This window comes from Pyrgilauda ruficollis, unplaced genomic scaffold (assembly GCF_017590135.1).
Source record: "Pyrgilauda ruficollis isolate IOZ18807 unplaced genomic scaffold, ASM1759013v1 scaffold188, whole genome shotgun sequence".
Taxonomy (NCBI): Eukaryota; Metazoa; Chordata; class Aves; order Passeriformes; family Passeridae; genus Pyrgilauda; species Pyrgilauda ruficollis.
Window position 1 is genome coordinate 1 of NW_024517873.1, and position 12,998 is coordinate 12,998.

General features: G+C 58.6%; 1 protein-coding gene across 1 annotated transcript; it reads left to right on the forward strand.

Annotated features, from left to right (window-relative positions):
• Positions 1–4: 4 nt before the first annotated feature.
• On the forward strand, positions 5–1,048 carry LOC121352374 (RNA-binding protein MEX3D-like; the record flags this gene model as incomplete). Its single annotated transcript, XM_041465256.1, has 1 exon — positions 5–1,048. A coding segment is annotated over one exon (885 nt), but the record flags the coding sequence as incomplete, so codon positions are not given.
• Positions 1,049–12,998: the final 11,950 nt, after the last annotated feature.

Below are 12,998 nucleotides of genomic sequence, written 5' to 3' on the forward strand. Positions count from 1 at the left end.
GACGGGCATGCCCGAGAACGTGGACCGGGCGCGCGAGGAGATCGAGGCGCACATCACCATGAGGACAGGCTCCTTCATCGACGTCAACGCCGACAACGACTTCCACTCCAACGGCACCGACGTCTGCCTCGACCTGCAGGGCGGCGCGGCCGCCCCGTGGGCCAAGGCCCCGCACCCCGCCCAGCGCCCCTCGGCCGCGCTGCGCAACGACAGCCTCAGCTCCCTGGGCAGCGGCTCCACCGAGTCCTTCTACAGCGGGCGCGTGGCGGCCGCCAGCCCCACCAGCCCCTACAGCACCTTCAGCGAGCCCCCGGCCCCGCTGGGCTCCGACGAGTGCGACTTCGGCTTCGACTTCCTGGCCCTTGACCTCACCACGCCCACCACCACCATCTGGTCGCCCTTCGAGCGCTCGGGCAACCCCCTGCAGGCCTTCAGCAGCTGCTCCTCCATCAACAGCTCGCAGAGACGCAACAGCGGCCCGGCCACGCCGCGCCACTCGCCCACGCTGCCCGAGAGCGGGGTGGCGGCGCTGGAGCACCCCTCGGCGCGGCGCATCCCCAGCGACCCCGCCGGCGCCCTGGCCTGGCTGCCCGCCCAGGGCTCGCTCTCCTCCTTCTCCAACAGCACCGGCTACTCCTCCTCCTCCTCGCTGCCCGGCAGCATCTCGGCCGCCTCGGGCTCGCCCACCGACTCCAGCAGCTCGGACGGGCACCGCAAGAGCTCCCGGGAGTGCATGGTGTGCCTGGAGAGCGAGGTGATGGCCGCGCTGGTGCCCTGCGGCCACAACCTGTTCTGCATGGAGTGCGCCCTGCGCATCTGCGGCCGGGCGCAGCCGCAGTGCCCCGCGTGCCACGTGCCCGCCACCCAAGCCATCCACATCTTCTCCTAGCGCGGGGGCTCGCCCGGCGGCCTCCCCTCCACCCCGACACCACGGCGTTTTAAGGACTTTCTACTGTTGAAATCGAGCTTTTTATTTAATACCAGATGCGATGGGCGCAGGGGCGGGAGGGGGGAGAGGCGGCGGCAGGAGCGGAGAGGCGCGGAGGGCACGGCGGGGGCGGGGGGACTGAAAAATAGAAAAGCTCTGCACCAAACTGCTCTGGGAAGCTGCAGGCTGGGGCTGTGTGGGTGCTGTGTCCTGCCAGGTGGAACAGCACTGTGATGGTTTCTGGAGGAGAACAGGGATGCTGTTCCCGAGGAGCTAGTGGGGCTGCTGTGAGCCAGGTGAGATCCCAGCCAGGTGAGCTCTCATCCAGGTGAGATCCCAGCCAGGTGAGACCCCCTGGGCCGGCAAAGCTGGCTGGGCTGTGGGAGTCTGGGAGGGACTGACGGGGCAGGAGGAAGATCCCTGTGTGCAGCCCCAGGCAGAGTTGGCCTTGGTCAGGGTACCCTGAGAGCAGAGTCCTTGAATGTCCTGGGTGGGAAGGGACCAATGGCATCGAGTCCAGCCCCTGTCCCTGCACAGCCACCCCAACAAGCCCACCCTGAGGGCTCCTGGAGAGAGCTCCCAGCCTTGGGGCCGGGACCATTCCCTGGGCAGCCTGGGCAGTGCCAGCACCCTCGGGGGCAAGAACCTTTCCCTGAGCTCCGTGCCAAGCCCTGGCACAGCTCCAGCCACCTGTGTGTGTGTCAGGAGCTGGGGGTGCTCCCCACTGCATTCCCCTTTCTTTGGCTTCCCCATTTCAGGATCCACCTTGGCCACGTCCCTGCTCAGAGCCCTGAAGGTTCTTGCTGTTTCCATGTCTGTAACAATGCTGTTTCTCCCTCCATGCACCTGGCAGATGGTAAGGAGCACCTGGGAAGGTTCTGGAGCTCAGCTGGGAAGGTGCACAGGGCTCTTCCTGGGGCAGGGAGCAGGTGGGGCACAGCTGGATGTAGCACACCTGGGCTGTGTCTCTGGGTGGGTGGGCTGTGGGGCTGTGGTCTTGGCGGTGGCTCTGCAGGGACTGCCTGGCTCCCACAGCTCTCTCTGGGCACTGTGCCCTCCTCACCGAGCTCTTCCTGCAGGACAGGGATGTCCCCATGTCCCTGCAGTCCTGCAGGCCCAGTGGGGTCAGGCTGCTCTGGCCACAAGTCCCTGCCCAGGAGAAGTGCTTCTCCACCAGGAGCTCTGTGTGCCCTGGGGACCTCCTTGAGCCCCTGGGGGGTCCTGCTGGCCCTCAGCCCCCCCTGCCTTGTCCCCTGCAGTTCAAAGCCTCCCTGGGCTGGCTGATGGAGGAGCTGGGCAGCACCACCCCCTACAGCCATGGCATCAGCCCCACAGTGGGGCAGAGCCCTTTGTGTGAGAGCCTGGCTGCAGGGATGGGGATGGGGAACTGCTGGGGCTCTGCAGTCCCTCCACTCCCTGTCTCTCTTGCCCTGCCCAGTTTGGGGTGTGCCAAGCTGGCCAGGACCTGCTCTGGATCAGCCCCTCTGTGCCCCAGGTTTGACTCCAGGCAAGTGGTGGAGCAGCTCCAAGGCTGCAGGGTCCTGGAGACCATCCAGACCAGCACCTCAGGACACCCTCCAGCTGTCCCCTACCCCAGAGCACCCTGGCTGCTTCCCCCTCTGCAGCTGTGACACCTCTGCCCCCACTCTGCCCCCACAGATGGGCGTACCAGGAGTTCTTGGAGAGTACAGGCCTGTGGTGAGCAGGGAGGAGCTGAAGGGCACCAGCAGGAATCTCCAGCACTGCCCGTGGGAGACTGCTTCAAGTGAAGGTCCTGCTTTGGGGATGCAGCTGTAGAACCAGAGCATCCCTTGCAGGTGCTTTCCCTGTGTGCTGCTGCCCAGTGAGGCACAGAACTGGGTGAGCTGGAGATAAACTCTACCTCTAGGGAGGCTGGATGGGAAGGATCCCTCCTGGAGGAGCCTGGGGGGCTCTGTCCTGGCACTGACTCTCCCTTGCTGCAGGACCCCAGCAAGTACAGGTGTGGGAAGCCCAAGGTGTTTTTGTGGGCTGGCCAGGTGTCCTAAGGTAGAAGATGTGGCTGGGGGTGAATGGGAAGGATCCCTCCTGGAGGAGCCTGGGGGGCTCTGTCCTGGCACTGACTCTCCCTTGCTGCAGGACCCCAGCAAGTACAGGTGTGGGAAGCCCAAGGTGTTTTTGTGGGCTGGCCAGGTGTCCTAAGGTAGAAGATGTGGCTGGGGGTGTGTGTTCTGTTCTCATCTGTCAGAGCTGGGGCAGTTCTCTTCTGTTCATGGGGCAGTTTTTTCTTTATCTCTCCCACAGCCAACCCTCCCTCCAGGAGATCTCTGCTGTCCATGGCCACTGAGTGTCCCTGCATGGCTGATCAAATTCCAGCATCCCATGGGGAGATGCTCTGCCCAGGGCAGGAGCCAAGCATTCCTACCTGGATACAATCTGAGCCTGGAACACCCCAGCAGCCTTTGCCACTGCATTCCCAGAGGAGCAGCTTTCTCCTGCCCTGCATTCCCAGAGGAAGAGCAGGCCCATCTCCAGCAGCCCTGGAGCTCCAGAGGAAAACTCCAGCCTTGTGCAGGATCCCTGCTCCAGCAGAACCACAGCTGGCACTGCAGGAGGGCTGAGCCACCGTGGGATGGGGCTGTGCCACCACCCTGACACACAGAGGGCAGGGCCTGTTCTGACTCTGGCAGGGTTGGTTTTGTACTATTACATATTTTTAATTTTCCTAATAGAGAACTGTTATTCCTATTCCCATATCTTTTCCTGAGAGCTCCTTAATTTCAAAATTATAATGATTCGGAGGGATGTGGTTTAAGGGGTTTACATTTTCTATTTCAAGAAAGGCTCCTGCGTTCCTTAGCAGACACCTGTCTTCTCAAACCAAAACAACTTACTGTAGACTAACAAAGAAACGAACATAATGTTCAAGACATGATGTGAAAATGACCACAAATACTTCTGGTGAGATCGTGGAAGTAGCAGAGGGTGTCTTGATTGTGGAGAGAAAAATCCAAGGAGTTTGTAAGGGTAACTCCTGCTTCCCTGCTAAACGATGAAAATCCAATACTAGTCTTGATTTTCTAGGGGCCTCTGCATATGTGTGTGGTTTAATTTCAAGAGCCTGGATTTTCACAAAATAGATACCAAAATTGATTCTGCCTCCTTCAGGTTGAACATGGGGAAATGCTGACTGACAGAATCACCTGAGGGTAATAAATCTGCCAAGTGTTTTGTTAAACAGCCATTCAGCCTGAAATGCACCCTGGCATTCTGGAATAACAATGGGCTACTGTAACGTGTGGTGCATTAATTATAGAGTTGACAAGAAAATTACCCTTCAAGCCAAGATTACTGAAAACTTTACTAGGCTTTTTTCCCCTCTGCTGTTAAATACAGTATTCAGTGTAGCCCTCCCAGAGGTTCTGCCCACCTCCCCCTGCAGAGTTAACCAACATGGCAATAAAGGTCCAAGAGATCTGCACTAATATGTCACTGAGAACATTGTTTGCTTCCCCAAATTTCATTGTAGCTGCTAAATTATAAATATCAGCATTAAAAATGGCCTTGGCTTTCCTCAGTGTTTTTCTGATAAAATAAAGCAGAATAAAATGTTGCTTCAATGTGTGACTGGATTTACATCCTTCAACAGGAATCCTTGTGGATCCCTGGCAATCTGTCTGTGAAAAAAACCCACCCTGGCTTTCAAACACTCAAGTACTGGTGAGAAAGAAGGAGCTCCAGTTTTGGAGGCAATGCAAAATTACCAATACATCAGTATAAGGACACAGCAGAAATTTAAATGGTATGAACAGAACACAGTTTGTGTCTTCTCCAGGCAAAATCTAATTCCAGCTCCAGCCCATGCAGTCCCATCCTTCTTGTTTTTCTCTCTTCAGCCCACATTGTTTGTGCTCTTGGGCCTGAGATTTGGATCCTTTGTCCTTGGTGCCCAGCTGGAGCAGGAATTGTTTTGTCTCCCTGCTCTGTGCAGAGAGCTCACCATGCCCTGATATGAACCCAGACCCACACACTAAAGCAGCACAGAATCTGAAAAATAGAAAAGCTCTGCACCAAACTGCTCTGGGAAGCTGCAGGCTGGGGCTGTGTGGGTGCTGTGTCCTGCCAGGTGGAACAGCACTGTGATGGTTTCTGGAGGAGAACAGGGATGCTGTTCCCGAGGAGCTAGTGGGGCTGCTGTGAGCCAGGTGAGATCCCAGCCAGGTGAGCTCTCATCCAGGTGAGATCCCAGCCAGGTGAGACCCCCTGGGCCGGCAAAGCTGGCTGGGCTGTGGGAGTCTGGGAGGGACTGACGGGGCAGGAGGAAGATCCCTGTGTGCAGCCCCAGGCAGAGTTGGCCTTGGTCAGGGTACCCTGAGAGCAGAGTCCTTGAATGTCCTGGGTGGGAAGGGACCAATGGCATCGAGTCCAGCCCCTGTCCCTGCACAGCCACCCCAACAAGCCCACCCTGAGGGCTCCTGGAGAGAGCTCCCAGCCTTGGGGCCGGGACCATTCCCTGGGCAGCCTGGGCAGTGCCAGCACCCTCGGGGGCAGGAACCTTTCCCTGAACTCCATGCCAAGCCCTGGCACAGCTCCAGCCACCTGTGTGTGTGTCAGGAGCTGGGGGTGCTCCCCACTGCATTCCCCTTTCTTTGGCTTCCCCATTTCAGGATCCACCTTGGCCACGTCCCTGCTCAGAGCCCTGAAGGTTCTTGCTGTTTCCATGTCTGTAACAGTGCTGTTTCTCCCTCCATGCACCTGGCAGATGGTAAGGAGCACCTGGGAAGGTTCTGGAGCTCAGCTGGGAAGGTGCACAGGGCTCTTCCTGGGGCAGGGAGCAGGTGGGGCACAGCTGGATGTAGCACACCTGGGCTGTGTCTCTGGGTGGGTGGGCTGTGGGGCTGTGGTCTTGGTGGTGGCTCTGCAGGGACTGCCTGGCTCCCACAGCTCTCTCTGGGCACTGTGCCCTCCTCACCGAGCTCTTCCTGCAGGACAGGGATGTCCCCATGTCCCTGCAGTCCTGCAGGCCCAGTGGGGTCAGGCTGCTCTGGCCACAAGTCCCTGCCCAGGAGAAGTGCTTCTCCACCAGGAGCTCTGTGTGCCCTGGGGACCTCCTTGAGCCCCTGGGGGGTCCTGCTGGCCCTCAGCCCCCCCTGCCTTGTCCCCTGCAGTTCAAAGCCTCCCTGGGCTGGCTGATGGAGGAGCTGGGCAGCACCACCTCCTACAGCCATGGCATCAGCCCCACAGTGGGGCAGAGCCCTTTGTGTGAGAGCCTGGCTGCAGGGATGGGGATGGGGAACTGCTGGGGCTCTGCAGTCCCTCCACTCCCTGTCTCTCTTGCCCTGCCCAGTTTGGGGTGTGCCAAGCTGGCCAGGACCTGCTCTGGATCAGCCCCTCTGTGCCCCAGGTTTGACTCCAGGCAAGTGGTGGAGCAGCTCCAAGGCTGCAGGGTCCTGGAGACCATCCAGACCAGCACCTCAGGACACCCTCCAGCTGTCCCCTACCCCAGAGCACCCTGGCTGCTTCCCCCTCTGCAGCTGTGACACCTCTGCCCCCACTCTGCCCCCACAGATGGGCGTACCAGGAGTTCTTGGAGAGTACAGGCCTGTGGTGAGCAGGGAGGAGCTGAAGGGCACCAGCAGGAATCTCCAGCACTGCCCGTGGGAGACTGCTTCAAGTGAAGGTCCTGCTTTGGGGATGCAGCTGTAGAACCAGAGCATCCCTTGCAGGTGCTTTCCCTGTGTGCTGCTGCCCAGTGAGGCACAGAACTGGGTGAGCTGGAGATAAACTCTACCTCTAGGGAGGCTGGATGGGAAGGATCCCTCCTGGAGGAGCCTGGGGGGCTCTGTCCTGGCACTGACTCTCCCTTGCTGCAGGACCCCAGCAAGTACAGGTGTGGGAAGCCCAAGGTGTTTTTGTGGGCTGGCCAGGTGTCCTAAGGTAGAAGATGTGGCTGGGGGTGTGTGTTCTGTTCTCATCTGTCAGAGCTGGGGCAGTTCTCTTCTGTTCATGGGGCAGTTTTTTCTTTATCTCTCCCACAGCCAACCCTCCCTCCAGGAGATCTCTGCTGTCCATGGCCACTGAGTGTCCCTGCATGGCTGATCAAATTCCAGCATCCCATGGGGAGATGCTCCGCCCAGGGCAGGAGCCAAGCATTCCTACCTGGATACAATCTGAGCCTGGAACAGCACAGCAGCCTTTGCCCACTGCATTCCCAGAGGAGCAGCTTTCTCCTGCCCTGCATTCCCAGAAGGAGAGCAGGCCCATCTCCAGCAGCCCTGGAGCTTCAGAGGAAAACTCCAGCCTTGTGCAGGATCCCTGCTCCAGCAGAACCACAGCTGGCACTGCAGGAGGGCTGAGCCCCCATGGGATGGGACTGTGCCACCACCCTGACCCACAGGGGGCAGGGCCTGTTCTGACTCTGGCAGGGTTGGTTTTGTACTATTACATATTTTTAATTTTCCTAATAGAGAACTGTTATTCCTATTCCCATATCTTTGCTTGAGAGCCCCTTAATTTCAAATTTATAATAATTCAGAGGGAGGGGTGTACATTCTCCATTCCAGGGGAGGCTCCTGCCCTCCTTAGCAGACACCAGCCTTTTCCAAGCCGGACAGCAGTGGCTGTGCTGGAGGAGCAGTGGCACCGCGGGGCTCCGGGCCGTGCTGTGCCTGCAGGGGAGCAGGGACAGGCCTGGGGACAGATGGCAGTGCTGCCAGCTCTGGGCACGGGTGGCCCGTGGGACGGGGAGCAGGCTGTGCCCAGGGCTTTGTGCTCCCTCTGCCCAGGGAGACACCCCTTGCCCTGCTCTCTGCCCTTTCTTCCAGCCCCTGCTGTCCCTTCCCTGGGCTCTGCCGCCCCTTGCTCGGTTCTGCTCCCCCTCCGGGCTCTGCCACTCCTGCCCAGCTCCCTGCTCCTCCTCTTGGCTCCGTGCAGCTTTCTGAGGGTGCTGCAGAAGACCCTGGGGATGGTCCTGGCCCGGAGCCTGTCCCTGCCCCGTGCCAGGCCAGCGCCACCATCCCGGCCTTTCCCGGGGCCGTCAGCCCGAGGTGGGAGCCCAGCAGGGCTGGGGGTGCCAGGGTCCCCTCTGGGGGTGCCAGAGGTGTCTCTGCCCCCGCAGATGGGGTGGCAGCACAAGGCTGTGGTGATCCAGGCCCCTCTCTTGGTCCAGCACTGCACAAGGGCACGGAGATGAAGGTGATCCAGGTGCAGGGGCTTCGTGCTGGCCGCCTCTCACCTGGGCTGTCCCAGCTCTCCTGGGCCTGGGGCAGGAGCTGCTTGCCTGGTGTGGGTGCCCAGGAGAAGCTGAGCCTCTGGGCTTTGCTCTGGATCTCTGTGCTCCTTTGTGGCATTGGGATGGGTGGGGCACCCTCCTGGGTGCAGCCTTGCAGCGCTGCCATGTGCCAGGGACAGGTTCCTGAGTGTCCCTGTGTGCCAGGGACAGCTCCTGTGTGTCCCTGTGTGCCAGGAACATGTTCCTGTGCGTCCCTGTGTGCCAGAGACAGCTCCTGTGCGTCCCTGTGTGCCAGGGACAGCTCTGCTGTGACACTGCCCCTCTGCTGCTGTGCTGGCAGTGTCCCTTTTCACCATCTGGGTTTCTCTGCGCTGTCACTGCCCCAGTTCTGGGGGTGTCTCTGGGGGTTGAGGGAGGTGGTGTGATCCTGTCTGGGACTTGCAGAAAACGGGGCAGGGTAATCCTGCTGTGGGGATCAGCCTGGAGGTGGGGAAGGGACCTTCACAGGAGCTTTAGAGCCCGTGGGGTGACAGGGCAGAGCTGCTCTCCCAGGCCTGAGCTCTCTGTGGGGCAATCCCAAGGCTCAGATCTCCGAAGAGATTTTGGGAAATGGGCTCTCATTACAGAGGGGCAGCCTCTGAGTGGCAGCTCTCAGTGATGTGACACATGGGGATGTGTCCCTGCCCCTGTTCCCAGCCCTGCCTGATGCTCTGTTGCCTTTTTCCCAACCTGGAAATGAAACTCAAGATCATTTTAGTAAGGAGGTAATATAAAAGCAGATCTTTATTTTCTCTATTCCATCATAAAGGCCTTTCAGAGTCAGTTCTGAAAAGTTGTCCACAAAAGCCCAACCCCACAGGAATGAGTACATATTTATAGGTTTTAGGAAATTAGCATAATTGATAAAAAGCACCAATTAGGAAGACAAGTGGTTATTCAATTTCCCCCCAGGTCAACCCCCTCCTCTGGAGCCCCCTGCCTTGGTACTAGCTGTGCTTTGTCCATGAAAATGTATCTCAAAGAGCTGTTCTCGGCCTTGCTTCCCAGGAAGAACCAAGATAGCACAGGGGGGCTTGGAACTCTGGAGTTTGTCTTTCTGCTTAGGGAAAGGCCATGGAAAAGTACTGGGAAAATGAGTTAGTAATACAATAGGCTACAGAGTTACAGATGTATGTGTGACAATACCGATAACAGAAAAGGGAAAAAGAGGCAAAACCAAAGGGCACCAGCTCTGCCCCTCTCCTCAGGCCCAGGAGAAGCAGCAGCTGCAGGAGCAGCTCTTGGGGCCGAGGAGCTGCAGGGCCCGTGGGATGAGATGCAGCAACTGCAGGAGGACACGGCCCGTGATGCCCAGGTCCAGCAGCTGGCACAGCTGGAGAGGCACAGCTGCCTGGGCCAGGAGGTCAAGGAGCTTGGGCAGGATGCTGGGGGATGCTCCTGCTCTTCTGGAGCTCCACAGAGCTCTCCTGGGCACATGTGGTGGTCCCTGGGGGGAGCCCACTGGGCAGGGCTCAGGCTGTGCCTCCCTTCTGCCTCCCCACAGCTCTTGGTGGGGATGGAGGCTGTGAGATGGATGCAGCTGGGGAAGGAGAGCCCTGATCCAGCACACCTTGGAGCAGTCCCGGGGTCTGGAAGGTAAAAGGGGTGCTCTGCCCCTGGGTGTGGGCAGGCTCGATGTGTCTCTGCCATCCCCTCTCCGAGGGGTCACGGCATGGCTGTCCCCACAGAGCTGTGGCTGTCCCCACGTGTGCTGTGGCTGTCCCTACGTGTGCTGTGGCTGTCCCCACAGAGCTGTGGCTGTCCCCACAGAGCTGCTCCTGCAGCAGAGACAGAGGATGCTTCTGGAGCCTGGTGCAGAAATATCCCCACCTGGAGCAAGACCAGGAGAACCTGCAGGGTGAGGTGGCCTTCCACAGGGTGAGGGTCTGGCAGGGAAACTGGAGCCTCCAGGCAGCCCCTTCCTTGGTGCCCTGGGCTGGCACGCTGTACCCAGACACGGCAGGATGTGCCAGCCCGTCCCTGTCCCTGTCCCTGTCCCACTCTCCCTCCAGGCTGTGGAGATGCCCCGGGCATACACCCCGGCCTTGGGGCTGGAGCAGCACATCCTCAGCAGTGAGTGGCACCGGGGGGTGCCCTGCACGGACGCCCCCAGCCTGGAGCAGTCCCCATCTGACCATTGCCCCTCAAGGCGGCTGCAGGACCCCACGGGGAGGGACCTGAGGAGCTCCTGGGGGACACCAGCCACATCTTCCCTGATGCCCCTCGCCGCCCCCACCCTGCACCTGGGCAGCTCCACATCCCTGAGAGCCTCAGCCTGGCCTTCCCTGGCTGCCTCTGAGCCTGCACTGCTGCCAGTGTCCCATTTCGAGGTGTCTGAACCCTCTGAAGTTTGGGAAGGCTGGGAGGGTGGGGGTTCAGCACCTTTTGAGTTTTCTCTGGATTGTTTGGCCACCTTTTAACTCTTTGAAGCTAATAGAAGTCTTTGCATGTAACTCTGGCCTTGAGGCTGTTTGCAGGGTGCTGGGAGGGAGTTCAAGGGGGGAGGGAGGTCTGAGTGAGCTCTTTAGCCCCTAGGGAAGGGGTGGTCAGCAGGCTTGCGACAGACTTACCTGCTTCCTGTCAAGACAGAATGACCTGGCTTAGCTGATGACATGCAGACTTCAACTCCTCAGCCTGTTAGGGTTGGGAGTGTTGGCAGGAGTAATGTCACCAGCTGGAACAGGAGCATCTCTAGAAAGGTTTGGTGCAGTTAATCACAGTTGGGCTTCTCTTGAGCAGGAGTAAAGAATTGTACACTCCTCCCTGAACCACATGTGCAGTTCCAGTTAGACACTGTGCCACAGCATCCTCTCTCAAGGCATTCCTCTGAGGAATTGCAGTATCTCCTGGAGCCAAGCCTCCCCCTTTCCTCATAAACAGGATTTATTTCAGGAGCAGATGAAATAATCCCATGAAAATGCTGTGTCCTGGTCTTGAGTTCTAATGGCTTTGGGAGCCTTAGGACCGAGAGCTACATGAAGATGGTAGGATGAAGTGTCATGAGAGTCAGGGCTCAGAGGGACTTGAATTTAAATTCAAGAACCCAGCTATTTTCCACTCTGTGACTGAGGTGAGATTTGATGGTGGGAAGATGGACCAGTAATAGCCAATCCTGCCCTCTGGGAAGCCATTTCACCTTGTCCTGTCCCGGCAGGCCCTGGTCCAAAGTCACTGTCCAGCTCTCCTGAGCCCCTATAGGCACTGAGAGGGGCTCTGAGCTCTCCCTGGAGCCTTTCTCCTCCAGGCCTAAAGGAGTTTGGTTACACCAGGTCCTGGTGGCTGGGAGAGATTCCATTTTCCCACTTGAGGTGGGTTTGGGTTTTCCAGTGCCCAGCATTGCATCCCAGAGCTCACAGACCAAGAGGCCACCAGGCTCACTCAGAGCTTCGCCGGGACTTACTGAGCAGGGTTTGAGGGCAGCTCTCTCATGGACTGTATTTATTGTCCTGCTTACAGTGGGCAGCTGGTGCATAAATTATGATACTGTTTAAATTGCTGTTAATCCACTCCTCTGAGTATCATGGGAAATAAATCATAAAACATCTTCCCCCCACCTCTCCCTTCTCCACAGGCTCAACTTCTGTCCCAAATTCTCCACCTCCTCCCCCACAGCTGTGCAGGGGGATGGGCAATGGGGGCTGTGCTCAGTCCATCACCCCTTGTCTCTGCTGCTCCTTCCTCCTTCTCCTCCTCCTCTTCCCCTGCTCTAGCCTGGGGTTCCTCCCATGGCCCAGCCTCCAGGCACCTCCAGCATGGATGGATCCCTGAGGTTCTGCCGGAGCTGCTGCACCCCAGGGCCTGCCCTAGCACAGCCTCTGCACAGGCTCAGAGCTCCCTCAGGGCACATCCCCTGCTCTGCTCAGGCTCCTCCAGGGGCTGCAGGTCCATCTCTGCTCCCCAGGCACCTCCCTGGCTACAGGGGCACAGCCTGTGTTACCATGGCCTCCCAGGGAGCCTCTGCTCTCTTTTCACGTAGGCACAGGAGCCTCATGGGGAACTGTGGTGATTAAAGGTAATTAATATAGAAAACCTTAAGAAAGGGTGTATCCATCAAGGATCACTGGAAAAAAAGACAAGAGCTCAAGAACAAGGATAGGGTTGGACTTGAGCTTTAAAGTCCTATTCGGCCTAAGCCATTCCATGATTCTAGCAAAGCCTGGTGCTGCCCCACAATTCTCAAGGGTGAAGCAGGACTCTGCCAGAGCCCAGGAACAGCCCCAGCTCTCTCTGTAGGTCATCGGGGCCCTGCATTCATCAGATCCACATCAATCCAATTTACTGGGGAAAGTGTTTTGATTGACTGTGTCAAAATCCTCACAGAAGTCCGGGCAGGTGCCATCCACAGCTCACCCTTCATCTGCTGATGGAGTCACCCCATCAGGGATGGCCACGAGACCAGCGAGGGATGGCCTTGCCCTCCATGAGGCTGTGCTGGCTCTCCCTGATCACTCCTATGCCTGGGAATTATCAGCATTGTACAACCTCCCAGGACACATCTGTCCCAGCTGTGCAGCTCCTCCCCAGGGGAGGCAGAGGGGCAGGGGCTGAGCTCTGCTCTGGGACAGGGACAGGAGGCCAGGAAGGGCTGGAGCTGTGCCAGGGCTTGGCATGGAGCTCAGGGAAAGGTTCTTGCCCCCGAGGGTGCTGGCACTGCCCAGGCTGCCCAGGGAATGGTCCCGGCCCCAAGGCTGCCAGAGCTCCAGGAGCTGCCAGGGATGCTCAGGGTGGGCTTGTTGGGGTGGCTGGGCAGGGACAGGCTGGGCTGAGGGTCTCTTCCAGCTCAGGATATTCCAGGATTCTGTGTTCCCGAGATTCCATTTA